Source organism: Trachurus japonicus, chromosome 11 (genome assembly GCF_045865225.1).
Source record: "Trachurus japonicus isolate A0001 chromosome 11, Traja_1.0".
In the NCBI taxonomy this organism is placed as follows: Eukaryota; Metazoa; Chordata; class Actinopteri; order Carangiformes; family Carangidae; genus Trachurus; species Trachurus japonicus.
This window is the reverse complement of record NC_140917.1, coordinates 10,660,458-10,688,453: the sequence shown is the minus strand read 5'-3', so window position 1 is coordinate 10,688,453 and position 27,996 is coordinate 10,660,458. Positions and strand designations below refer to the sequence as shown.

The window sequence follows — 27,996 nt, the reverse complement described above, 5'->3', positions numbered from 1 at the left end:
CATCACAAGCACCGTGCGAAGAGGCATCTGCCACAGGTAAGAAGAAGCTGTGTGGAGAAATTGAAATATGCATTAAAACACAGGAAATAGAGGCTTTCAGATATTCTGACTTGGTCGGAACTAACTGTTGTATAATGTACATTAAATAACCCAACAGGCAACTTCCCATTTTTTGATCTGTGATTGCATGATAACCAATTTAGAGGCAAAGTGGCCCGGATTGGTCCATGACTCCTGTGCTAGACAAAGCCTTTGAGCAGGTTCTTCTAGTAACTTATAAACCTTATTTACAAGCAAGGCAATAACCAGCCTGCAAAATATTCTTGTATTTGACCTTGGTGTGTTGACACAACCTCTTTTGTCCAGTCATGTTTGTTCTGTCTGAATATAAACATGTGATTATTATCATTTGACTCCAGGCTCCTGTGCTGTCCAAAGATACACAACAATAAAAAAGAGTTCCAACCATTACATTACATTGTTGTTGAATCAGAGTCAGGCTATCTGGGGTTCTTTGTGGTGTTCTTACCTGCACTTGTCCATGATGATACTGTTGTTGTTGTTGGCATTGTTGTTATTGTTGTTGGTGTGGTTGTTGTTGGCGTTGTTGTTGTTGTTGTTGTTGTTGTTGTTGTTGGTGGTGGTGGTGTGGTTGTTGTTGGCGTTGTTGTTGGCTTTGTTGTTGTTGTTGGAGTTGTTGTTGGTGGTGTGGTTGTTGTTGGTGTTGTCGTGGATGTGAGCATACCTGTTGTATGAGGAACACATACAACAGTATTGGAAGGCTTTTAACACTTTCAACAAAATTGATATCCACGTGTATAACCATTGGAAACTTAAATAAAATCTCATTCTATATTGACTAGTGGAATTTAAAATATCTTTTTAATTTAGTTTTTTATATATATAAATTATTTTGTTTTGAATTATATATTCAAACTGATGCTGCTGTTATTTCTTTATTTCAAGTATGAAGCAGACAACAATTTGTTAGTGTAGCTTAGTATAATGAGTAGAAACATCCTCCTCTGTGTTGCACCTCTCCCTTTCTGCAGTGTCACTGATGCGCTGGACTGATGATTCCTGTCAATGGCATAAATAAATTAAGTGCATTAAATGACCCAATAGGCTACTTCCCATTGTTTCAGATGATCTGTGATTGCATGATAACCAATTTGGAGGCAAAGTGGCCTGGATTGGTCCATGACTCCTGTGCCAGAAAATCTCTTTAAGTTAACTGCTAAAACCAGTTAAAATGTGAACAGGTTTCTTTTAAGTAACTTATAAACCTTAAAATATAATTTACCAGCCTGCAAAATATTCTTACATTTGACCTTGATTTGTATATCTGCTCTCTCTTGTTCAGTCATGTTTTTTCTGTTTGAATATCAATTAACTGTGATTATGATTATTAGACTCCAGGCTCCTGTGTTGGCAAAGTCAAAAGTTACACAAAAACAAAAAAAAAAAGAAAAGGTACCAATCATTACATTACATTGGTGTTGAATCAGAGTCAGGCTATCTCGGGTTCTCAGTGATATTCATACCTGCACTTGTCCATGATGTTACTGCTGTTGTTGTTGTTGTTGTTGGTGGTGGTGGTGGTGGTGTGGTTGGTGTTGTTGTTGTTATGCCTGTTGTATTGGAAATACATAGAACAGTATTAGATTCCTATTGAAATATCCACAGTTATTGCCAGTGAAAACTTTAAGAAAGACAACCTAATTCCAAATTGACTGGTCAAATTTAAATTGTCAGGTATCTGTGATTATATTACTATAGGCTACACTTTTAAAAGCTGTGTGGAGAACCTGTGGAGAAGAGATACCCCCTGTTACATTTTACTTAAAGCAGATATCAGTGGAATGTTTTTGTTAATATAAGTCCTAAATAGTCCTATTTTCCGTCAGCAATCACTTACATGAAGTATTTCAGCCTAAACACGAGTCTCTCCGTCACTCTGCTCTGCTGTAACCCGAGGAGAAAATTTTCCTTGTGGGATACAAGTGTTATCCAATGAGGAGAGAGAACGGCATGAAGGGCTGTGTGTGCAGCCAAGGGATGCGCGTGAATGTGGTGACGTAGCACGAGGACCAATTGATGCCTGACAAGGGCGGGGGCTGCTAACTCATGGTACATTCAAGGAAACTCGTACTTTGTGTTTTTCCTTCCTGTGAAGTCATACCAGTTCGATCTGGTACGAGTTCACGGGTCGGAAGTTACGAGTGGCCGTTATAGGGAACTTTCACAGACAACAGGACGGTAAAAACACGAGCTACGGGTTACCTGGAACGCTACCAAGTCGTAGTTGTGACTTGAAGCTGTAACTTACGGTTTCAAAAGCCTGCCTTGAACACAGCATTAGCCGAAACGGCCGTGCCACTGATATCTGCTTTAAAGTGAGACAGCAAGTCAGCATGTAGTATAGGGAATACACACAACATTATTGGAAGCTCTATCAACACTTTGATGACTGACGGGATTTCAGTTAATATATCCACCTTTATGACGAGACTATTGAAAACTTCACTCTAATTCTATATTGACTAGTGGAATTCAAAATGTCATCATTAGCCTACAATAGGCTACAGTGGTGTTGAGTCAGACTTTAGAAGCTGTTTAGTGCCATTTTGCAGATATGAAGGTTGTAGGCCTATCAGTCAGATTGAGCTCTAAATAAAGAACTGCTTCACTCTGTCTTATCTCCCTCCATCTTTCTGTTCCTCCCCTCTGACATTTTGTCTATAACCTCACTCACTTTTGGTGACGTTCAGATACACAGCTCCTTCTCCACAGTAGTACAGTCCAGAGTCATCAAGCTGCACATGTGGTATAGACAACGTCCTGTCCACATACAAGACTGAACCACTGATGTTCTCTTTTCTTCCAGCAACTTCTCTTCTCCATGTTGTATCATTTGATCCTCCAGGACATGTCAGAGTGATGTTGGTCATCTCTGGAGCATTTACTATTGTTGTTCCTGTACAGAGCAAATACAGAGTGAGAAAATATTAATGATATAGTCTTGAACTTTTCTCATGGCTGTAGATGTTGTGTAAACTAACTCATGATCTGACTGAAGTTATGTGGAGAAGCGATGTTTGTTCAGCCCTCTTTTGCTGATATACATGAGTTGGACAAAATACATGTCAATTTACCAGCATCAAAATGTATACCGCAATGATCATAGAGTCCAATTCACACTTCTCTAAAACAGACTTCACACAAAGCAGCTCACTTAAGAACAGAAACATAAACAAGATTGACAATTGGCAAGATTGGCAATTATGAACAATGCCGACCATCCACTGAGCTCTGCCTTCAACCAGCAGAGGAGCACCATCAGCAACAGACTGCGGTCACTGAACTGTTCAACTACAAGACACGCAAAGTCATTTGTCCCCCGAGCCATCAGGCTGCACAACTCCTTAAGTGGGAGGAAGAGGCGGGAGGGGGAGTAGTAGGAGTAGCAGAAGAAGCGGGTGTGGGGGGGGGAATCTAATCTAAAGGCAGAAGTGCTGGAACACTTCTGTCCTTCTTGTTTCTGTTTCTGTTTCTGTTTCTGCTGTTGTGTGTGGTTTTGTCTTTGTCCTCAAGCCAGTTTAACCTCCAGTTTTTTAGTTATTGTTATTATTTATTTTTATATTTATTTATTTCTAGATATTTATAATCTGTTTTTATCATATGTGTGTGTGACTGAGTCTCTGTGAGCAGTTGACCACACCTGAATTTCCTTCGGGATTAATAAAGTAAATCTATCTATCTATCTATCTATCTATCTATCTATCTATCTATCTATCTATCTATCTATCTATCTATCTATCTATCTATCTATCTATCTATCTATCTATCTATCTATCTATCTATCTAAAGGTTGATGTTACCTGATGGGCTCACTGTCAGATCCACAGCTGGTTGGTTGTTGCAGAAGTATCTTCCACTGTCTGAGACATCAGCTCTCTTATTGTACAGTGACTTATCTGCTAACGAACTGTATCGTTTCCCTGGATCATTGTATCTTGTCTCCCTGTCATCATCACTTGTAAGAATCTGAACCACCTCTCCATTACTCTCTCTGCTCCACGTCACTGAACCCTCCACAGTTTGAGGACAAGGCAGAGTGACTCCATGTTTCTCCACAACAACTATGGATTTTATTCCTGCAAAAGAAACAATTCATTTTCAATGTATAAAACATCAATTTTAAGATAACAAGCTTTTCTGAGATTGCGAGAAGTTATCTGATGCAGAGTTTTGAGCACTAATTCAGATTGAAGGGAAGCTGTTGTTCTTTTGTTTAATTATTGTTTGTTTGGACAGTCCAATTTGATTCCAGTGAAACTTTATACGTATCTATAGTTTAAAGATCACACATTGTTTATGGGCTCAGAGCCTCCTTTGCTCTGATTGGCTCACTGACCTATGTTGAACCTGCTTCGTAGTATAGGCCCCTGTTGTTAGAAGCCTGAGAGAGGAGATGTAAAACCAAACAGTGATGGTTTTGGTGTTTAAAGTCAGGATATTTGATGTGGGGTTGTGTGAAACAGCAGAGTCACTGACACAGAAGTTGCACACAGCGATGTACAGTGCTGTGGATGTGGTCAGAAAAAAAACGACTTTTGGCTGCTTCTCTAAATTGGTAAGACAGAAGTGCCTCGAACAATATGTGAGATAATCCAAACTATCACTTGAACCTTACAAACACAGTATCTCGTTATGCATCAGACCGTAAAATAAAATAAGCGTAAAGCCTACAATACTAAACCTTATCTGATGGAGCCTTTGATGTGAAAGGAACATTGAATGAAAGTGCAATGGCTGGTCAATCGACGAGAAAATTAGCAGAAATGACTAGAATCGTTTTATTCTTGTGAACAAACCCCATGAAAACACTGTGTGTTAGTTTGTCTCTCAGTCTGACTGAATGTGCTTGTACTTGTTCTTTACCTCATGCTAACGATAGGCTTCATGTGAAACTCCCTTAACCCTGTGGTATTCCACAATATGTTGTCGGTCACTTAATGACATCAAAACAAGAAAGAAACAGAAGTTTATGATTTTTGATGGAATTAAAAGGTCCTTACCTGCAGAGACGTTACAGCCCAGGACAAAGGCCAACAGGACGCTGCAGATCTGGACCCTCATGCTGACACAGACTGAAATGAAAAGGACAGATCAGATCACAGAATATATAAGGTGAGAACAGGAACTCAGTTTATTGGGTGTATTAATATATTCAACCACATGAAGTGTTGAACCCTGAAACCACTCTCTACTACTAGTATCTGTTAATGTCTTGCAAATTTTACTGTGCTCATCAGCAAGTAAAATATTCTATCAGGAAATATAAATAAGACAATAATTACATTGTTTTAAAAGTTTTTCTTCACCTTTGAATTCACAGAGTATCCTTAAATCTTCCATCTTGACCCTGTGACCTCCAGCCCTTGATTAACACAGTTGTTCCTGGACACTATGAGAGCCATTTGATCTTCTGCTGCCTGAGACATTCACTTAGCAGGTTATCACTGGGGACCATTTTCCTGATGTACTCATTGATGTTGGTTGTTTCATAGTGACTTTAATGCTCACTCGCCCTCAGTCTCCCTCCTTCTGTATAGTGTACAGTCTCAGGATGCTGGACGTAGGGTGAAACCATCCATGCATGGTCCTTTGGTCAGGCAGGATATCTGATGACTGGCAGGGTGAATGTGTTGATGGTCTTGTTCTGTCCATGAAGCTGACTCTTAAGGACCTGCTTTACCCAGTGCAGGTATCTGGTTGGTGCTGACTTCCTTGCAGGCAGAGTTCACAGCTAATCCCCCTAAAACCACAGTGTCAGACATTCACTTCCTTTGTATCGTGTGATTCTATTTAATGTGAATATATGAAAGAGTACAGTAGACAGACTGTGTACAACAAATGCATTTTAATAGAAGGCTGTTTCCATATACAGTATGTAGCATTAAAACTTTGAAGCAAATAGGGAGCATTATTTTCACACTGATAAACATCATACAGGCATTTACTGCAATCAACTTATCTTTTATTATGAGCTCTATATATACGTGTAGTTAACTTTCTCTCCAGCATCTGCAGCTGTTTGTCTGTTGTGATAAACTGTTGATTCAATGATACTGATTGATACTTTTATAATGGACTAAATAAGTTTAGTTTTGTCAACTTGAATTTAAATAATCTTAGAATTTCTGGCTATAGAGCTCATGAGCATGACTTGATGTGACTTGATCCTTCCTCCCAGAAGTGTTTTTAAATCTGTAGAAATCTTCTGGTGTGATGATTAACATTTTATTTCAAATGGTTTTCCCTCATAAAAAGTGAAACAAAGAAAAGGAAATTAGATCTGGGGCACATTGACTCTGACTTCCTCATGCTCTGACGATAATGGAGTTCGATACAATTTTGGAGACGTGCATATTTCAGCTCACAACAAATACTGAGTAAAAGTGAACAAGTTGTGTGTATGCGTATGTGTATTTAGACATGAAATCAGACTTGTGCTGTGGCGGAAGTTCGGTGGGAAGCTTTTACTAATCTATTTACATTTGCTGTATCATTACTGAATATAAACACAGATCATTCTTTCTTCTTTTGTGTCACTGTTGTTGTATGTGCTTTTATTGTCTATATTTTAATGTTATACTCCCCCTCTCCCTTCCCCTTAGGAGGTCTTTCACCTCCTACCAGGCCATTGCCTTAATAAGAATGTATTCTTAGCAATTCTTGCCTGGTAAAATAAAGGTTTACTACTACTACTACTACTACATGTTTTTACCACTTCAGTTCAACAGGATACAATGATGCAGGAGAGTCATTATTTACACAATGGAAACTTCCTCACTCTACATTTACATAGTCGCTTTCATCCACAGGAGGAGGAGTTTGGAGAGGAGGTGCAAGAGATTCTTCAAGTTTCTCCTTCTGTATCTGTTGAGCTGCAAAAGACAGAGAACAAACGTGGAGATGATGGATGATAGTTTTAAATCACTAGGTGTTGCAACTTTTCAGCCAATGCACATGTTCAAAAGGAGGAATAGTGGTTAGGAACAGCACCACCAAGTGGTTGTTTAAGGAGCCTACAACACTGGGGATATGACTCTATGACAGATCTTAATCTTCAGATTTCATAAATTTCCTCCAAATCTGATGCAACAAACATCAAATGTCTCAGCTTCAGCACATTTTGCATTTTCAAATGCAGGAAACCAAACACAAGTCAAACTATACTCACCTTTTCTCCGGGTAACGACGATGATGCTGATCATGGTGATTAGATAGAGCATCACAAGCACCGTGCGAACAGGCATTAGCCACAGGTAAGTCATTGTTGTTTCTGTTGTTTTGTATTTTGTGTGGAGAAATTGTAATTAAAACACAGGAAATAGAAGCTTTCAGACACATTCACCTTATTCTATGTAAATAACGTGTGAATTATTATTATGCTCATCATCCTCCTCTTCTGTTACACCTCTCCCTTTCTGCAGTGTCACTGATGTGCTGGACTGAACACAGATCCACAAGCACATGGAGTTTGTAAACAGTTACCACAGTATCAATGTTTATGTAAAATGACTTATGATGGCAAAGTCAAAAGTTACACAAAAACAATAAAAAGTACAGGTGTACCCATCATTACATTACATTGGTGTTGAATCAGAGTCAGGCTATCTCGGGTTCTCAGTGATATTCATACCTGCACTTGTCCATGATGCTGTTGTTGTTGTTGTTGTTGTTGTTGTTGTTGTTGGTGGTGGTGGTGGTGGTGGTGGTGGTGTGGTTGGCGTTGTTGTAGGCTTTGTTGTTGTTGTGGTTGGCGTTGTTGTTGTTATGCCTGTTATATTGGAAATACATAGAACAGTATTAGATTTCTATTGAAATATCCACAGTTATTGCCAGTGAAAACTTTAAGAAAGACAACCTAATTCCAAATTGACTGGTCAAATTTAAAATGTCAGGGATCTGTGATGATATTACTATAGGCTACACTTTTAAAAGCTGTGTGGAGAACCTGTGGAGAAGAGATACCCCCTGTTACATTTTACTTAAAGTGAGACAGCAAGTCAGCATACCTGTAGTATAGGGGATACACACAACATTATTGGAAGCTCTATCAACACTTTGATGACTGACGGGATTTCAATTAATATATCCACCTTTATGACGAGACTATTGAAAACTTCACTCTAATTCTATATTGACTAGTGGAATTCAAAATGTCATTACAATACATTGGTATTGAGTCAGAGTCAGGCTAGCTGTTTAGTATCATTTTGCAGATATGAAGGTTGTATCAGTCAGAACATTGAGCTCTAAATTACTAAGCTGCTTCACTCTGTCTTATCTCCCTCCATCTTTCTGTTCCTCCCCTCTGACATTTTGTCTATAACCTCACTCACTTTTGGTGACGTTCAGATACACAGCTCCTCCTCCACAGTTGTACAATCCAGAGTCATTAAGCTGCACATGTGATATAGACCACGACAACGTCCTGCCCGCATAGGAGACAGAACCTCTGATAATCTTTTGTCTTCCAGCAACTTCTCTTCTCCATGGTACATAATTTGATTCTCCAGGACATGTCAGAGTGATGTTGGTCATCTCTGGAGCATTTTCTATTGGTGTTCCTGTACAGAGCAAATACAGAGTGAGAAAATGTTAGTGTTGTGTGATTTACAGTCGTGAACTTTTTTCATGCATTCCTGATGTTGTGTAAACTAACACCTGATCTGGATGAAGTTGTGGAGAAGTGTTATAGCCCTCTGTTGCTCATGTAAATGAGGTGGACAAAATACATATTAATTTCTCAGCATCACAATCTGCAGCCAGCACAATAATCATAGAGTCCAGGTCACACTTCTCTAAAACAGACTTCACACAAACTGAACACATAAATGTTCTTAATAAAAATGGTGAGTGACTGTGATGAATATTTAACATGTTGAGCCGGATGCTGTTGGAATCTTGACAGTGAAATAATCTTTACACTTAAAGTGTGAAGGAGCTCATTTAAAAATCCACACTTAACAGAAACATGAACAAGATTGATAAAGGTTGATGTTACCTGATGGGATCACTGTCAGATCCACAGCTGGTCGGTTGTTGCAGAAGTATCTTCCACTGTCTGAGACAACAGCTCTCTGATTGTACAGGGACTTATCTGCTAACGAGGAGTATTGTTTGTCTGGATCATTGTATATTGTGTCACTTCCATCACCATAACTTCTAAGAATCTGAACCACCTTTTCCTTAATCTTTCTGCTCCACGTCACTGAACCCTCCACAGTTTGAGGACAAGGCAGAGTGACTCCATGATTCTCCACAACGACTATGGATATTATTCCTGCAAAAGAAATAATTTCTTTTCAATTTATGAAACCAATCAATTTACGATAACAAGCTCTTTTTTTTTTTCAAATTCTTTATTTGCGTTTCCATCAAAGCAGACAAATATAGACCCCCCCCCCCCCACACACACACACACAGGGGCTCTAGAGACCAGAAAGTCCAGGGGGTGACTTGCTTTGCATTGTGCATTCTGGCTACTGACAGTCCATGTATAGGATATCTAACAGAGAAAATAACCAATGAGTCCAAGAGAGTGTGAGGGGGTTGCCAGCGAAGTGCTAGCATCTTTTTGGCAGCTGTCAGACTCGCAAATAAAACATTATTATGGCAATTAGATCGATTTAAAGCAGAGAGGTCATTCAATAAAAACAATTTAAAACAGTAAGGAATTACAACATCAAAAAGTTTTATCAGTGTAGACGATACAATTTCCCTACAAAATTATGACTTCTGGACAATGCAATAATATGCATATAAGATCCAACATCAGGATTTGGGCAGAGGGCAATTTGAGGAGGATAGTTTCATTAGATGGAGTCTTTAAGTGTAAGTACATCCTGTGTAAACATTTAAAGCAGAAGTAAGCGATCCGGTCGTTTTGGCTAACTTCGTTAGTTAGCAGCCCCCGCCCTCGTCATGGATCTATTGGTCCTCGTCCCTACGTCACCACATTCACGCGCATCCCTTGGCTGCACACACAGCCCTTCATGCCGTTCTCTCTCCTCATTGGATGAAGGTTGTAGGATACAAGGAAAGTTTTCTCCTCGGCTTACAGCAGGGCAGAGTGACTGACAGACCCGTGTTTCAGACCAAACACTCTATATAAGTGATTGCCGTCGGAAGATATAACTATTTAAGACTTATATTAACACAAATATTCCGCTTACTTCTGCTTTAAAATGTATCAGTTCATGATGAGGGTTTTTAGAAGTGTGGTACAAACTATTCCAACTTGTCTAAGATTGTGAGCAAAACTAGAAGATGGGTTATCTGATGCAGAAATTGCTTGTTACACAGTACGTTTACATGCAGAGCTTAATCGAGCTATGTTCAAAATTCGATTTTGGCGTCAAGTCGGACTTCTGTCCTTGTCTCAATATACATGCAACTGAAAAAAACGAATAACTGACGAGGTCCGCCCCCTCATGCGGCGTCACCCGTTGTTTCAGCAGGTTAATACGCCGCCTGTCCTGTTGACTTTTCTGTCACCTCGTAAAAAACTGAATATAAACAACTTATAAGCTTAATAATAAATTCTCAACTGCAGTTCCCGACCAGACGCGCCAGTCTGGGCTGGATGCGCGCTGAGAATAGGATACGGCTTCCTCCCCCCCACCCCCTCTCTCTCTCTCTCTCTCTCTCTCTCTCTCTCTCTCTCTCTCTCTCTCTCTCTCTCTCTCTTTTTTTAAAATAAAACACTCTTGCTGGTCGCGCTGTGTGAAATGCATTGAATCGGCGCTGATGTTGGGTTTTTTCCTTTACTTTGCCGGGTTCGGGCGGCTTCTCTGCTCCACTTGGTGCCGTCTCTATGGTTGTGGAGCATGCGCACATGCATTGTCCAGTTATACTCCGACTAAGGTGTATACATGATGGAGAAAATCGAATTTAAGGCAATAATTCGTTTTTTTTAAGTGTCATGTAAACGTACTGACTGTAAAATGTGAGCCTGTGTTTGGTGACAATGAATGAGGTTTTCATACCACACACACCATCAGAGTTTGAGCACAGAAATACAGATGGAAGGGAAGTTGTTTATTCTTTTGTTTCATTATTGTTTGTTGAGATAGTCCAATTACATTCAAATGAAGCTTAATTCTTGTCTATATTTGAAAGATCAAACATTGTTTATGGGCTCATGTCTTTGTCTCCTTCACTGCACTGAGATGGTTTTTGGTGTTTAAAGCTCAGGATATTTGACATGTCCTTGTGTGATGCAGCAGGAGCAACGGCACAGAAGCTGCAGAGCGATGCACTGCTGTGGATGTGATAGGTAAAAAACCTCCCGGCTGCTTCTCTATGGCGGCGTACTGACGTGTGTTGCAATCAACCACATGTCAGATAACCCCAACTGTCACTTTAAATGTACAAATATTTCTCCTTATGGACCAAACCTTCAAAGATAACACACATTAAGCATGAAATACAAAACCTTAAAGGAATGATAAAGTTGAATAAAACTGCAATGACCTGTCAATCCACAGAAAATGAATACATAATGAAAATTATCTTAATTCTTATTCTTCTTATTGACAAGAAAACACTGAATCGAACAGTGTGTTAGTTTGTCTCTCAGTCTGACTCACAGCTGTGAACATAATGCACTTTACATGTTCTTTCTCTCATATAACAATACTGAAAATAGTGTGAAAACCACTGTGGTAGTCCACCATCAACGACACAGAAAAAATATGACCATAAAGACATTTTAAAAAATTGTATTTTATAAAATTATTGATGGATTTAAAGAGTCCTTACCTGTAGAGACGTTACAGCCCAGGACCAAGGCCAACAGGACGCTGCAGAGCTGGACCCTCATCCTGACACAGACTGAAATGAAAAGGACAGATCAGACCACGGACTATGAGATGAGAACAGGAACTTAGTTGTTTGCACGTATTAACCCATTCAACCGCATTGACGTGTTGTACACTGAAACCACACTGACAACTCTACTTATAGTATCTGTACATTTCTTGCAAATGTTACTGTGCTTGTGAACAATTACAATCTTAGATCTGGAAATATGACAATGATTATATTGCTTTAAAAGTTTTTTTTGTTTTTTCAGCTTTGAATTTAAGGAGTAATCTTCAATCTTCTGTCTTGACCTTGTGACCTCCAGCCCACTTAACACAGATGCTCCTGGACACTATGCCAGCCACTTGGCCTGTTCGCCTTCCCTGCCTGCATCTTACACCCTGGTGTGATGTGTTGCAGTCTCCATCTTCTATTGATCTTGTGCTTTCGACCTGTTCCTGTGCTGACTTGTCCGTCCATGGTAGCTCCTCTGGCTCCTCCTCCTTTTTTGTTTTCTGCTGCCTAGAGACATTCACTTAGCAGGTTATCACTGGGGGCCGTCTTCCTGATGTACTCATTGATGTTGGTTATTTCATCCTAAATAGTGACTTTGATGCTCACCAGTCCCCAGCCTCCCTCCTTTTGAATAGTTTTAGTGTGCTGGACCTAGGGTGAAACCCTCCATTTGGCCAGCCAGGATATCTGATGACTGGCAGGACGAATGTGTTGATGGTGTTGATCTCTTGAGGCCTGCTTTACGTAGTGTGGGTATCTGGCTGGTGCTGGCAGAGTTCACAGCTAATCCCCCTTAACCACAGTTTCAAACCTTCACTTCCTTTTTACCGTGTGATTCTGTTTTTCATAGTGTGTGAAAGAGCTGCAACAAGAACATAGGCAGCAGTTATTTTCACACCGTTTAACATCATAAAGGTACAAAGTACAATTAACTGATCAATTCTTATGAACTAAATAAATTTAGTTTTGTCAACTTCAAGTTCATTTAGCTTAGAATTTCTTACTTTATAGCTCAAGAGGATGACTTGACGTGACTTGATGTTCCCTTCCGGACGTGTTTTAAAATATGTAGAAATCATCTACTGTAATGATCAACATTTTATTTAACATGGTTTTCCCTTAAAAAGTGAAATAAAGAAAAGGAAACTAGGTCTTTGGCACATGGACCCTGACTTCCTCATGTTGACAGAGTATAAGAAAAAGTTGTGCATTGGATCTGTGTGTATGTACATTTAGACATTTAATCAGACTTATTATGTGGTGGAAGTTTTTAGAAACATTACAGGTAACTGTTGACCTGACACTGGTCCAGTTAGCAGAAATACATATAGTAACAATAAATTACCTGTTTGATGACTTTCAATCTGGCTTCAGATCTTACCACTGCACATAAACCGTCCTAAGTCTTTTTCTGGTGCCCCTGTTTTGTTTTGATCTGTTTTTCTGATTCTGAAATGTCAGTGTTTTGCTGCTATGACTATGACTGTTTACATTTCGTGCCTACACTGGACTCTATTTCTAAATGGGTATTATGGGATTCTGCATTTCTCATCTGACAGAATTCCTCTGACCTGCAGCGTTCCACAAGGTTCAATCCTCAACCTACTCCTATTCAATTTATACCTGCTTTCCGTTAAAAAAAACCACACAACACAGATGACAGATTTGACTCATTTCTCTTTCCCCCAATGATCTGAGCCCCATGGCTACATGGTTGCATTAAATACATCTATAACTGTATCATTACTAAATATAAACATGTTATTACTGTTACTGTTATTACTAACAATCAGTTCAACATGATACAACAATGCAGGAGAGTCATTATTCACACATCACAATGGAAACTTCTACACTCTAAATTTACATAGATGGCTTCATCCATATAAGAAGTAGTTTGGAAAGGAAGTGCAAATGATTCTTCAAGGTTCTCCTGTATCTGTTGAGCTGCAAAAGACAGAGAAGAAACATGGAGATGACGGGTTATGGTTTTATTTCACTTCTGTTTCAACTTTTCAGCCAGTGTGCCACAGAATTTCTATGTTTAGAGGAGTTGTTAGCAACAGCACCACCAAGTGGCTGTTTAAGGTTACAACATTGGAGGTGTGACTGCAATGAGGACATGTAGAAGCAGAAACTGGATTTAAATGACCATATGGAAAGAAAGATCTTCTGTCATTTGGGCCCAGTTGTTTAAACGTAATCTGATCAATTTTTTTGGATAATGGAGTGGATCAAATCTTGAAAATGGGATGTTCAAAACTAAAAACACATTCTGAGATTGGATTAGATGACGTAATTTGTAATTAGGGTCCGGGCAGCGCAGCTGCCAGGACACTATTGTATTCCTAGGAATTCTTCTTCTTCTTCTTCTTCTTCTTCTTCTTCTTCTTCTTCTTCTTCTTCTTCTTCTTTCTTTCTTCTTCCAAGGAAGTCATACTTCCCATGGGTGAAAACTCACCAAACTTTGCACAAAGGTTCAGTCCCATGCCAGATTCACTCAACTCCAAGGACATGTGCCCCCCCCCTCCTAGGGGGGGCACAGTAAGCGTTTAAATTTAAAAACTTTAAAAATTCCTACCAAACCAACGGTAGATGCTACAGTGTTGAAACTTCACCACAATGTAGCCTCAATACTGCTGAAACTTTTGTCCACTTAAACTTATTACAAATTATGAAGTCCATCACTCTGTTTTTTTCAATAACTGTAAAACCTTTAAAATGTATCTCCTCCCACAATTTTTGCTCAATTGACACCAAATTTGCTACAGAGCATCTCCAGACTGTCCTCCACAAAACTTGTTTCTCGGATTTTTGATTAAGCAAAAATTGAGCCTACAGTGCATGAAAACGTTTGACTGTAAACGGTACTGTAAACATATACCATCAAATTCTTGCTAAATACATTTTCAAACTTCCTGAAAAAAAATGAGAATATTCTGGAGTCATGGTTGATGAAGTTTAGCAAATATCAGAATTTTATCTCAAAAACTGAATTTTTGAGAACATTTTGAATTCTGCTCTCATGGAAACAACTGCAGTCAACGTGAGAGTGGAATTTATAAACATCATATTTTCTCTTATGAAGCAAAACACTTATCATTAAAAACAAATCACCAACATTTCCATGCTGTCAAGATGCAATTTATGTATTATCAGATTTTTGTTTAGATGACTGAATTTCTGACTTTTGACCATTTCATCACAACAGCTGCCCGGGCACTGACTCACCTGAGTGGATAAATGAAGCTACACAGCAGGTCTCACTACCAGCTAATTAGCTCAGCGAGTTAGGAGCTGGTTCTTGGTGTCAGAGATTGTGAGTTCGAGACCCAGCAAGGGTCGAGGGGTTAGAACCAAAAGGGCGTAAGTGACATTTTGGGCGAAAATGAGTTCTATATATCAAAAGAAAGGTCTTGATGAGCTCTATCCAATGATGCCAAAATGACCCATCTGAGATCAAACTGTATTGAATAAAGCAACAAAACAATAAAGACCTAACTAAAAAATGTCAGTAATGTTTGGAGCCAGAAGGGCGTAAGTGCACTTACGCCCTTCTGGCCCTGAAAAATACATCTAAATACATGTCGGACCCACATGTTGGTTCAGAGCCAGAAGGGCGTAAGTGTAGTTGTTGCCCTTAAACAGCATTGAAAATGGCTGAGAAAACTGCAGACATGGAACTGCCTGAGGCAGAAAAGATTTTGATGAATATTATGAAACAAACTGATGAATCCTATATTAAAGAAGTTAAAGATGAGTCAGAGTTGTTTTTGAATGTATGCCCTCACAAGAGTGATTACAGTAAGACAGAATCATGCCTTGAGAGCCTTACTGGGGTCATCCCTATGTTCCCTGGCTCCTATGTACCTGTTTTGTGTGTGACTGGGGAACATAGAACCCTTTCATAGAAAAAGGGTTCTATGTTCCCCGCTTTTCCCCAAAAAGACCAGGGCAACATGCCATTTTTTGTCCCATACCTGCAGTGGAGTTGTGACTTTGCAGATTTTTGCCTATTTTTGAGTGAGAAGTTGAGTTGTGACTTTGAGTGAGAAGTGTAATTGTCCCATTGGTTGGGTTTAGGCAATAAAGACAGGAGTTGGTTAAGTTTAGTACAGTAAAAAGACCAGGTAGAGGCTAGACAGGCCAGATAGATGGATAGAGTCCAGATAAGTAGAGAGAGTCCATCGACCAGCAACAGCGGGGAACATAGGACCCTTTTAAAATAATTAATGAATGAGTTACATGACAATTAATTACTTATTCAAGTGTTAATTATTCAATCAGTTCAATGCATTGTTCAGCAGATACGCCCAATATGTCCTAGAAGACTTGGAAATGTTTGGTGCCAAAAAGGCGTATGTGACGTTTTTGACATATTTTTTTGATTTTAAAATGTTTAAGAACATGTTCATTGTGTTAATATGTCATAAGTTTATTACATAAATACTCATTCATATAAGCATGTCTGTGGTTGCAATGTTGTGGTTTAAGGTTAATGAATACAGTTGATTGAAGTCTGGTCAAAATTTTGTTTTGCCTCTCCTGTAAAGTTTGTCAAATGTCACTTACGCCCTTTTGGTTCTAAGCCCTCGGGGTGATGATGACAATGACAGATCAAAATGTCACATGTCCTCAAGCTGTTTTGCTGTCTAGATGCAATTTATGTATTAACAGATTTTTGTTTAGATAACAGAATTTCTGACTTTCTGAAATCTGCCTTGACAACAGCTGCCCGGGCACTGACTCACCTGAGTGGATAAATGAAGCTACACAGCAGGTCTCACTACCAGCTAATTAGCTCAGTGAGTTAGGAGCTGGTTCTTGGTGTCAGAGGCTGTGGGTTCGAGACCCAGCAAGGGCAATGATAATGATGATGACAGATCAAAATGTCAGTTGTTCTCAACATGAAACACAAGACAATTGTCCTAATGGTGGCATCACAGAAAAAAAAAAATCCAAATAGCTTGGACTGGACCATGTGCGAAGGCTCCTAACATCTTAGACTCATAGTAGATGTTTGACAAATACATATCATTATTTTACCTCAAAAACTGATTTTTCTTTTTACTGTGGTTTCAAATCTGCCTACACGACAGTGAATGGCTTACTCAATTTGTGAAGCCACTGTTGAACTGCCACATGTCAATTAGCTCAGTGCGATAGACAATGGTCTCTGGTTCCAGAGGTTGTGGGTTCAATCCTCAACTGATGCAAATTGAACATTATAAGGTCAACCGTCCTGTCTTCCTGTTCTCCTGTTTGTTGCTCAGAATTGCCTAAATTTGCCCAAAAGTAGCCCGGACCCGACCCATCGCTGCGCAGCAGCTATAATTTGTTCTTGTATTCCCAGGTGCAATTAGGGGTCTCTTATTTTGAAAAAAAATCACGTGTCTTTATTCCATAGCAATGTAACCTGATGTATAAATGCTGAGTCATGTCTCATGAAGCTGTCATGAGTGCATTATGAATACCTTATGAAAGGTCTTATGCAGGGGCGTCACTAGGTTTTAAGGACAGGGGGGGCTTAGCCCCCAGTAGATGCACAGGATGTGAGCGAATGTAGTGCGCAAGCACGAACTTTCACAATGACCGGAAAAAACACAACATTTAGAATTTAGAGTAAATTTAGAGTATTGAATCATGGGCTAGTTGAATCTAAGAATAAGTAAAGTAGTACATCTAATGAGTAACTGGGTAAAAGTAGATGCTAAAAAAAGTGAACCTGAGTAATTTTTCAGATGTTTGACTATCATGGATATGTCCAGGCGGAATTTGGAAAACTAATTATATTTCACTAGTAGCCTGTGTCATAATGGTTATACACTCCATCCAAACACAGCTGTTTTTGGCTCATTTTGATTTCACTCAGACCTCTTCACATTTTCCAATTCAAATAAGACCAGACAACAGAAATGAAGTGCGACTCCAACTGGAGCAGATATTTATGGTAAAGAGTGCACATTTCACCCTAGAAACCCCTTCATCTTCTACACAACCAGGACCTTCACAAGAAATTTCTGATTTTTTTTTTTTTCTGAGCTGAAATAGACATTGGGGGGTGGTTCAAATGACTGACCCTGAGAATCATTTTAATTTGAATATTCTGCTTTTATTAGTAGTTTTATTTGGACTAGGTTTAAAAATATATATATTTATAGCCTACCTATATATTGTTATCATGCTGTTTTTATATATTCCTGTGTCTTACCTGATCTTCTGCATCTTCAGGACATGTCTGTGTCTGGCCTCTCCCTACAGCATTTCTCTCCCTGTCTGTCTGTGCTGCCTGCAGTGGCACCAGATATCATTAGTATATCAAATGAATCCATTAAATAATCTGTTTTACTGCTAAATGTTATTTTCTTTAACACAGCCAAGCTATAAAGTACCAGATTCATGTTAACACATTACACACATACACAGCACACGCACACACACACACACACACACACACACACACACACACACGGCACATGAGACAGAGAGAGAGAGAGAGAAAGAGAGAGAGAGAGAGAGAGAGAGAGAGAGAGAGAGAGAGAGAGAGAGAGAGAGACACAGGAGTGTTCAGGATCCCCGTTTAAAAGTTTTCCTCACCAGAATCTAGCCGAACTTTGGAGCATTATTTAGCCCGTTTTCTGACAAGCTATCACGACATGGTTGGTACCAACAGAAGCCTAGCGTCTCCTGGTTTTATATAATATCTGTATCTTCGCTCTAGCTTTAAAACTGACCCGTTTACAACGCAATTAATATTTCACATTAATTTTAAAAATATCGCGGTCATTTTGACATCAACACTGCTATTTAGAGATGTAGTAGCTTACTGTCTGATGCCTGCTAGTCCTGCTTTTAGCTACAGGTGGACTGACTCTCTCCCTCTGTTGACATCAGAGCTCCTGCAGCCCGTCACTGCAGGCTCGGAGCGGAGCTTCAAACAAGCCGCCGCTACATGGGCGCAACCAACTCACAGCTGGGAAGGGGGGTGGTCACACACTCAACAAATCAGAAATAACAAGAGACAAATGCGATGACAGCTGGGGTTCTTAAAAGGAGAATATATGTCACAAAAAATGTCACATAATAAAAGAACACCAAATTATTTGGGGGGGCTTAAGAATATTTTAGGGGGGCTGAAGCCCCCCTAAAATAGGCCTAATGACGCCACTGGTCTTATGAATGTGCTATGCACCCGTACATATATTCTGTCTGCTACAAAAATATATCCTTCATTAAGTTTTGAGGATTGGCATATTTTAAATTTGAAGTACATTTTGTATAGAAACATGAAATATGTATATGTGTTTTAGCTTAATCAATACAATTATTACATTTCAATGCTATCAAATACAAATTAAAGATATGCTATTAACATATGGTTCTAACATGTATGATATACTGTATATCTTATAGGTATACAAATGTTACTTTAATTTATAATATAGACTTAAATTCACAGTGGACATACAGGTGGCATGCAGTCAAGTGTTAATAACATTACTGTTCATAAATTAACCTTCCAGAGTCTAAATAGGCAGCTAATAATTAAAATTACCTTTATTGTTTTGAGTAAAACATGCCGCTGATCTCCGAATATGTGGAATCAGTAGGTTGTGACGTCACTGTAAAAAGAAATTACAGTAATGAGTATACTGTTTACTGGGTGTGATCAGGAGAAGGTTATATCACCAGAGTTAACTGCATGTTGTGCTCACACTCTGCCCCATTTACCCATGACCTCATTCAGAAGCTGGTAGGTTCTCAGGAAGTCTTTGACTCGTTTTCTCATTAATGCATTTGGTGTACATGATCTGACACGACACCGTGAGTTTCAGTGGTGGAAAAAGATCTATTTAGACTATGTGGGTTCTTTCATGGTCAGTTAAGAGAATCTTAAGTTTTCTTTCTTCATGACAAAGATCTCACGATCAACCTGCAGGTAAACATGTTTCTCTGCTCCCCTTAACCGGTTACTGAAACCACTTCATTTCTTCATAACTAACCTGGTCACTGAAGTGCACATTAAGGGCTTTTTTTCTCTCTCAAATTGTGAACAGTTTGTTTACCAGTCTTGTAGAGGGAGCTCATCAATAGTGGAGTATGTGGGATCATTGGAAGTTGAGACACCTGTTGAAAAAATGAACCAACAAATATTTATCAATGACATCAAATTGAGTTTTTGAGCTACATCAGATTATATTACATCACATCACATCAGGCAACAGATATTAAATACTGGAATAAAATATTGATATGATCTACAAAATTAAGATATTTAATACTTATGAGATTAAATATTTTTCTCAATTTGGTGCTTCGCCATAGTGCACCCTCCCACCCCCCACCATCATAAAAGTGATTTGATACTTACCTGGAAATGTTGCCAAATAATAGGTAGCTGTTGGTGCAGTGGAACTTCCTATATGCAAAATGAAATGTACAAAATAATATATGTTTTTGTCACAATCTCTACCGTCTCAATCATAGAAGGAAAATTGTTTGATTACTCACCATGTGAAGGTTGACACACTGATATGTCCGGCATCTCTTCATAGACTGGATTTGTCTCTTTGGTTTCTACTAAAAAAATATTGTCAGTGTCACAATATTGTACAAGATTGTAATGTTGAATCTAAATTCTGAAGATGTTTTTGCCATCTTTCGTGAAAATACCTAATTCAGTAAAATTTCACTATCATCAAGTTAATGTTAAATTAGAATAAATCCAATAAAACGCAATAACGGCATTAGGTCTTAGGGTCAGGGTATGGCAGGGGTTTACTTACTCATAGTTCACTGAGATCATAGATATTTTAGAGATCATAGTTCATATCTAGAGATCATAACTGAAAACATTTCCTATATTTTTACATTTTGTATTCTTCAACATTCTGTTTGTGAGTCTGTTTGTTTCAAATATTTTCAGATCAGATTTTGTTCACCTCGTTTTTTGGACCTCGATCTCAAAGTAAGGCAGCGGATGACGAAGATGATGATGAGGAGGAGGAGTAGGAAGAAGGGGATGAGTACTCCACATAGTAAAGCAGCAGTAATTATTGTCGGTGGTGTTGTTGATGCTATGAAATACATAGAACAGTATTAGATTTGTATTGAAATATCCACAGTTATTGCCAGTGAAAACTTTAAGAAAGACAACGTAATTCCAAATTGACTGGTTGAATTTAAAATGTCAGGGATCTGTGATTATATTACTATAGGCTACACTTTTAAAGGCTGTGTGGAGAACCTGTGGAGAAGAGATACCCCCTGTTACATTTTACTTTAAGTGAGATTTGAATTCCATGTGTCTTTCTTTATATTATGAGAAACTGAAACCAAATTTAAGGAGAATTTAAACATAAATATCATTTACGAAGCTATGGACAGAATCTGGGTTGCTTATCTTAGAATAACAAATGGAAACAGGGGGAAATAAGCAGGCTGGCAGTGTCCAAAGCTGCAAACTGAAACAAATGATAGTAGTACTACCAAAGATTGCAGTGGTGGACAGTGGTGTTCAACCGGAGTCAGACCTGTTTTACTTCATTTATGTATTGTTCTGAGCCAAGAAATCAGAAATGTCAGCAACTTGTTAGCGTAGATTTATGTATTGAGTATAAACAGAGGCTGGCAGTGTCCAAACTACAAAAATGATCATACCAATGATTACAATACAGTGGTGTTGAGTCAGAGTCAATTTAGCTGTTTAGCACCATTTTACAGATGAGGGTTTTAAAATCAGTCAGAACATTTAGCTCTAAATAAAGAACTGCTTCACTCTGTCTTATCTCCCTCCATCTTTCTGTTCCTCCCCTCTGACATTTTGTCTATAACCTCACTCACTTTCGGTGACGTTCAGATACACAGCTCCTTCTCCACAGTAGTACAGTCCAGAGTCATCAAGCTGCACATGTGGTATAGACAACAACAACGTCCTGTTCACATAGGAGACAGAACGACTGATATTGTTTTGTCTTCCAGCAACTTCTCTTCTCCATGTTTTATCATTTGATCCTCCAGGACATGTCAGAGTGATGCTGGTCATCTCTGGAGCATTTTCTATTGGTGTTCCTATAGAGAGCAAATACAGAGTGAGAAACTGTTAATGTTGTATAATGTAAAGGTCATGTACTTTTCTCATGTTTTAATGGTAGATGTTGTGTAAACTAACTCCTGATCTGACAGAAGTTATGTGGAGAAGTGTTGTTGTTGTTCAGTCCTCTGTCACTGATATAAATGAGGTGGACAAAATACATTACAGTTCATCAGCATCACAATCTCCACAATGATAATAGAGTCCAATTTACACTTAGAGACTTCACACAGAGCTGAATGCCTACATTTTCCTGATAAAACTGGTATCCAGCTGTGATAACACAGTATTTAACATGTTGAGCAGGATGCTGCTGTTAGGTCACTCCACAGGATGGGAATCTTGAGTAAAATAAAATCAACTTAGCAACTCATTTAAGAACAGAAACATGAACAAGACTGATAAAGGTTGATGTTACCTGATGGGATCACTGTCAGATCCACAGCTGGTTGGTCGTTGCAGAAGTATCTTGCACTGTCTGAGACAGCAGCTCTCCTATTGTACAGTGACTTATCGGCTCTTGAACTGTATCGTTTCCCTGTATCATTGTATCTTGTCTCCCTGTCACCATCACTTGTAAGAATTTTAACCACCTTTCTATTAATCTCTCTGCTCCACGTCACTGAACCCTCCACAGTTTGAGGACAAGGCAGAGTGACTTGATGTTTCGCCACAACAACTATGGATTTTATTCCTGCAAAAGAAACAATGTATGTGTATTAAACATAAATTTCAAGATAACAAGTTTTTCTGTGATTGTGAGCAAAAGTAGAGGATGAGTTATCTGATGCAGAAAGTGCAAGTCACCAGAGATTGGGAATCTTTACGGTAAAATAATGTTTTAAATCAACTTAGCAACACAGAAACATGAACAATATTGATAAAGGTTGATGTTACCTGGGATCACTGTCAGATCTGCCGCTGGTTGGTTATTGCAGAAGTATCTTCCACTGTCTGAGACAACAGCTCTCCTATTGTGCAGTGAGTTATCTGCTAACGAACTGTATCGTTTGTCTGGATCATTGTATCTTGTGTCTCCATCACCATCAGTGGTAAGAATTTTAACCACCTTTCCATTAATCTTTCTGCTCCACATCACTGAACCCTCCACAGTTTGAGGACAAGGCAGAGTGACTTCACGTTTCTCCACAACAACTATGGGTATTATTCCTGCAAAAGAAACAATTTTCAATAACAAGCTCCTTTTTTTCAAAATTTTCATAAGTGTTTCCATAAAAAAAACCCATTAACAAACAAAAACAAAACAAAAGAAACACACACACACAAAACAGACAGAGTTTGAGCAGTTGTTTATTCTTTTGTTTGATTATTGTTTGTTGAGATTGTCCAATTACGTTCAAATGAAGCTTAATACTTGTATGTAGTTGATGGATTTAAAGAGTCCTTACCTGTAGAGACGTTACAGCCCAGGACCAAGGCCAACAGGACACTGCAGAGCTGGACCCTCATCCTGACACAGACTGAACTGAAAACAACAGACCAGACCACACTTTCTATGTGAGATGAGAACAGGAACTCAGCTGATTGGTGCCCCTCTTCAACCACATTGACGCGTTCATTGAAAACCACACTGACAGCTCACATGCATGTATAATGACAAACAACCCTGTGCATGTCAAGAAGAGTCAGGAAATATGAGAATGTTTTTAAAGTTAATACCTTCAATTAACAGTTTTATTTGTTCTCTTTCACAATAATAATAATAAAAAGGTTAAGGATTCTATGACCCAAACTTAAACTGAATGGCTTCATTCAAGAATCACATGCCGCATATTTGAGGAAAATGGAAGGACACTGATTTTCACTGCTCAAACTTACATATGCATTGTCACACATGTACGTTTGCGTGTGCAAACCGTTTGCTAGGATGTTGGTTAAGCAACCTTTTTTCCTTGAAGCCCCCCTCCCTGCTTTTGTCCTCAGAAAAGACAAAGCTCTGTGGACTCCCTGAAATCACTGACGCCCGGACCCCAGGTTGGGAACCAATGGCGGGAGGAGGATAAGGACAATTTATACTGTAGGTTCAAACTGGTGTATTTCAAGATGCCCTGACTTGATTCAAGTAACCGCATCAATACTTGACTAAGCCCTCAATGTTAACTAATCTACACTAAAGAAAACTGCTTGTTCCTTTAAAACAGTGCTGGTTAACCTATTTCAGACCACCCACCACTAAAATAAACCTCACATGGACCAAACCCCTCAAAACCCAATGTCAGGGGGGGTTGTGTGTGTTCAGTATCTTGCCCAAGAACACTTCAGCGGTCCGATTCCTGGTTCTTGCAGTCCACATGACGACCTTTCGGTTAGTGAATGACGAGAGCCACATCCGGCCAGTAACCAGATGTCCTGCTATTTTTGCAAAACTGTGGGTGTGCAGCGTATCTGAGGCCACATCTGTCTGTCTTGTCTGTCTGTGCATCTTTCTCTTCACTTAATGTGAAAGGTGAAACTTTAAACAGAAGGTGAAAGAAAAAGAGGACATAGGACATGTCCATATGATATGTGTTATTAAGAGTGTTATACAAAAGAAGTGAAAGAAGTTGCATCCTATGCCAAAATCGTACCTTTTTTTTTTTTTTAGAAGAGTTGAGAGAGACAGGAAATAGGAGGCAGAGAGGGGGGGGGGGGTGACATGCAGGATAGGGCCGCCCGACGCGGGACTCGAACCGTGGCCGCCTGCAATGCAATGCAAACCCCAAAATCTTTTCCTTCAGTATCACAGTAATTTGTGCACTACAAACCAACTTGTAAAAACTTGTGCAGGGTTTGGTGAAGGGGTTAACAAATACAGGATTCAAAGAAAAGAGTAGAATCAGGGCTCAGAGCTAATCTCTTTCTATCTTAACCACACAGTATCAGACCTAACTTCCTTTGTCTGTGTGATTCTGTCTATTCACTGTGGGTGGGTGGGTGAAAGGGCTGCAGACAGACAGACAGTGTGCTACAGGTTGATTTTAGTAGAAGGTGATGTGCCTTGATCCTTCCTTCCATAAGTGTTTTAAAATCTGTAGAAATCTTCTGGTGTGATGATTAACATTTTATTTCACATGGTTTTCCCTCATAAAAAGTGAAATAAAGAAAGGAAATGAGATCTGAGGCACATTGACTCTGACTTCCTCATGTCGACACAGTGCTCTGACGATGATGCAGTAATGATGCAGGTCATTAGATACAATGTTGGAGACGTGCACATTTCAGCTCACAGTAGCAGGTCGGTTCTTATAACCCACAACAAATACTGAGCAAAAGTGAACAAGTTGTGCATAATGTGTGAATGTGCATTTAGACATGAAATCAGAATTGTGCTATGGCAGAAGTTAAGTAAGAAGCTTTTACTAATGATCTATACATTTTAATGATTTTACAACATTTATAACTGTATCATTACTGAATATAAACACAGATCATGATCGGTTCAACAGGATACAATGATGCAGGAGAGTCATTATTTACACAATGGAAACTTCTTCATTCTACATTTGCATAGTCGCTTTCATCCACAGGAGGAGGAGTTTGGAGAGGAGGTGCAAGAGATTCTTCAAGTTTCTCCTTCTGTATCTGTTGAGCTGCAAAAGACAGAGAACAAATATGGAGATGATGGATGATAGTTTAATTCACTAGGTGTTGCAACTTTTCAGCCAATGCACATGCTCAAAAGGAGGCATAGTGGTTAGGAACAGCACCACCAAGTGGTCGTTTAAGGAGCCTACAACACTGGGGATATATGACAGATCTTATTCCTCAGATTTCATACATTTCCTCCAAATCTGATGACAAATCAACAAACATCAAATGTCTCAGCTTCAGCACATTTTGCATTTTCAAATACAGGAAATCAAACACAAGTCAAACTATATTCACCTTTTCTCCGGGTAACGACGATGATGCTGATCATGGTGATTAGATAGAGCATCACAAGCACCGTGTGAACAGGCATTAGCCACAGGTAAGAAGAAGCTGAAGCTGTTGGTGATGCTGTCGTCACTGTCATTGTTGTTTCTGTTGTTTTGTATTTTGTGTGGAGAAATTGTAATTAAAACACAGGAAATAGAAGCTTTCAGACACATTCACCTTATTCTATGTAAATAACGTATGTGAATTATTATTATGCTCATCATCCTCCTCTTCTGTTACACCTCTCCACACCTCCTCCGTGTCACTGATGTGCTGGACTGAACACAGATCCACAAGCACATGGAGTTTGTAAACAGTGACCAAAGTATCAATGTTTATGTAAAATGACTTATGATGGCAAAGTCAAAAGTTACACAAAAACAAAAAAAGAAAAGGTGTACCAATCATTACATTACATTGGTGCTGAATCAGAGTCAGGCTATCTTGGGTTCTCAGTGATATTCATACCTGTACTTGTCCATGATGTTACTGCTGTTGTTGTTGTAGGCTTTGTTGTTGTTGTGGTTGGCGTTGTAGGCTTTGTTGTTGTTGTTGTTGTAGGCTTTGTTGTTGTTTTTGTTGTTGTTGTGATGGTTGTTGATGGTGCCACTGGTGTTGATGTCAGCGTACCTGTATTGGAAATATATAGGACAGTATTCTATTGAAATATCCACAGTTATTGCCAGTGAAAACTTTAAGAAAGACAACCTAGTTCCAAATTGACTGGTCAAATTTAAAATGTCAGGGATCTGTGATTATATTACTATACACTTTTAAAAGCTGTGTGGAGAACCTGTAGAGAAGAGATACCCCCTGTTACATTTTACTTAAAGTGAGACAGCAAGTCAGCATACCTGTAATATAGGGAATACACACACATTATTGGAAGCTCTATCAACACTTTGATGACTGATGATTCAATTAATATATCCACCTTTATGACGAGACTATTGAAAACTTCACTCTAATTCCGTATTGACTAGTGTAATTCAAAATGTCATCATTACAATACAGTGGTGTTGAGTCAGAGTCAGGCTAGCAGGTTGTATCAGTCAGAACATTGAGCTCTAAATAAAGAACTGCTTCACTCTGTCTTATTTCCCTCCATCTTTCTCTTCCTCCCCTCTGACATTTTGTCTATAACCTCACTCACTTTTGGTGACGTTCAGATACACAGCTCCTCCTCCACAGTTGTACAGTCCAGAGTCATCAAGCTGCACATGTGATATAGACCACGACAACGTCCTGTCCATATAGGAGATAGAACCTCTGATTTTCTTTTGTCTTCCAGCAACTTCTCTTCTCCATGGTTCATAATTTGATCCTCCAGGACATGTCAGAGTGATGTTGGTCATCTCTGGAGCATTTTCTATTGTTGTTCCTGTACAGAGCAAATACAGAGAGAAACAAATGTTAACTCTTTTGCGACCACACAAATTTCTCATCACATCCGCTCAGGACCACATGTTTTTGGCTATTTTTTACCTTTTTTCTCACGTCGAACCGAACTCTGTACATCACCTAGAAACAAACGGTTTTCACATGGTTGAAGAGTGACTTTCCAACGTGCTCCTCGAAAAAATGGCGAGTTTTTCTGCCGTTTCGTTCGTGAGTATGAAGGAGAAGAAGAGAGCAGGGTTTCTCCAAAAACGGAGCTCCCGCTCTAGTTTCAGAGAAAAATGCACTTTTGTGTCAAGTGGCAATCCGCTCATTTTACCGGTACTCTGCAGTGTGGCATGTCTCCCAAATCATTTCTACGGCTAAATAAATATTTTCAGAGGCAAATCTGGGGGGTGTGGCAGCGTGGAGTGCAGCGGTGCAGCGGTGTGGGTCTCTGGCTGCAGCGGAGCAGCTCCGTGACACTGCTGTGTGACTGGACGCCGCTGAGTGCTCGGGACGGGGGCGGTCGGCTCACAGCGCCCGCTCCGCTGCACGGTGAAAACAGCAGAGATAATGGGCTTTCAGGTCCGAATCTCCAAACCAGAAACGTTTGTAACAGCACCGGAAAAAGTCGCTAGATTTGTCGCTAGTCGCTTGACAAAAAAAAAGTCGCCTAGAGGGTTTGGAAAGTCGCCAGATTCAGTGAGAAA

The 27,996-nt window shown here is 39.3% G+C and overlaps 2 protein-coding genes and 1 long non-coding RNA gene across 3 annotated transcripts in view; all 3 read right to left on the bottom strand.

Annotated features, from left to right (window-relative positions):
* LOC146978246 (uncharacterized) overlaps positions 1 to 20,313 on the bottom strand; it is a 37,846-nt gene extending 17,533 nt beyond the window's left edge. The window contains exon 1 of the long non-coding RNA XR_015036960.1: positions 20,267 to 20,313. This is a non-coding gene — a long non-coding RNA (uncharacterized LOC146978246). The remainder of the gene's footprint in view (positions 1 to 20,266) is intronic.
* Positions 2,748 to 5,170, bottom strand: LOC146978248 (uncharacterized). The gene is made up of 3 exons (XM_085790490.1): positions 5,082 to 5,170; positions 3,882 to 4,157; positions 2,748 to 2,977 (listed from the first exon to the last, which is right to left on the bottom strand). Exons 1-3 carry the CDS (start codon positions 5,140 to 5,142, stop codon positions 2,748 to 2,750), a joined length of 567 nt encoding a protein of 188 aa, XP_085646616.1. The 5' UTR covers positions 5,143 to 5,170.
* On the bottom strand, positions 6,789 to 11,899 carry LOC146978247 (uncharacterized). The gene is made up of 6 exons (XM_085790489.1): positions 11,839 to 11,899; positions 9,080 to 9,358; positions 8,415 to 8,642; positions 7,712 to 7,849; positions 7,250 to 7,351; positions 6,789 to 6,953 (listed from the first exon to the last, which is right to left on the bottom strand). Exons 1-6 carry the CDS (start codon positions 11,897 to 11,899, stop codon positions 6,856 to 6,858), a joined length of 906 nt encoding a protein of 301 aa, XP_085646615.1. The 3' UTR covers positions 6,789 to 6,855.
* Positions 20,314 to 27,996: the final 7,683 nt, after the last annotated feature.

Coding starts and splice junctions, on each gene's coding strand:
- LOC146978248 (XM_085790490.1), bottom strand. CDS start 5,142: ATGAGGGTCCAGATCTGCAGCGTCCTGTTGGCCTTTGTCCTGGGCTGT. Junction 4,158..5,081: donor GGGCTGTAACGTCTCTGCAG/GTAAGGACCTTT, acceptor TTTCTTTTGCAG/GAATAAAATCCATAGTTGTT. Junction 2,978..3,881: donor TCTGACAGTGAGCCCATCAG/GTAACATCAACC, acceptor TGCTCTGTACAG/GAACAACAATAGTAAATGCT.
- LOC146978247 (XM_085790489.1), bottom strand. CDS start 11,899: ATGAGGGTCCAGCTCTGCAGCGTCCTGTTGGCCTTGGTCCTGGGCTGT. Junction 7,850..8,414: donor GTATCTGAACGTCACCAAAA/GTGAGTGAGGTT, acceptor CCAATATAACAG/GCATAACAACAACAACGCCA. Junction 6,954..7,249: donor CGTCGTTACCCGGAGAAAAG/GTGAGTATAGTT, acceptor TGTCTTTTGCAG/CTCAACAGATACAGAAGGAG.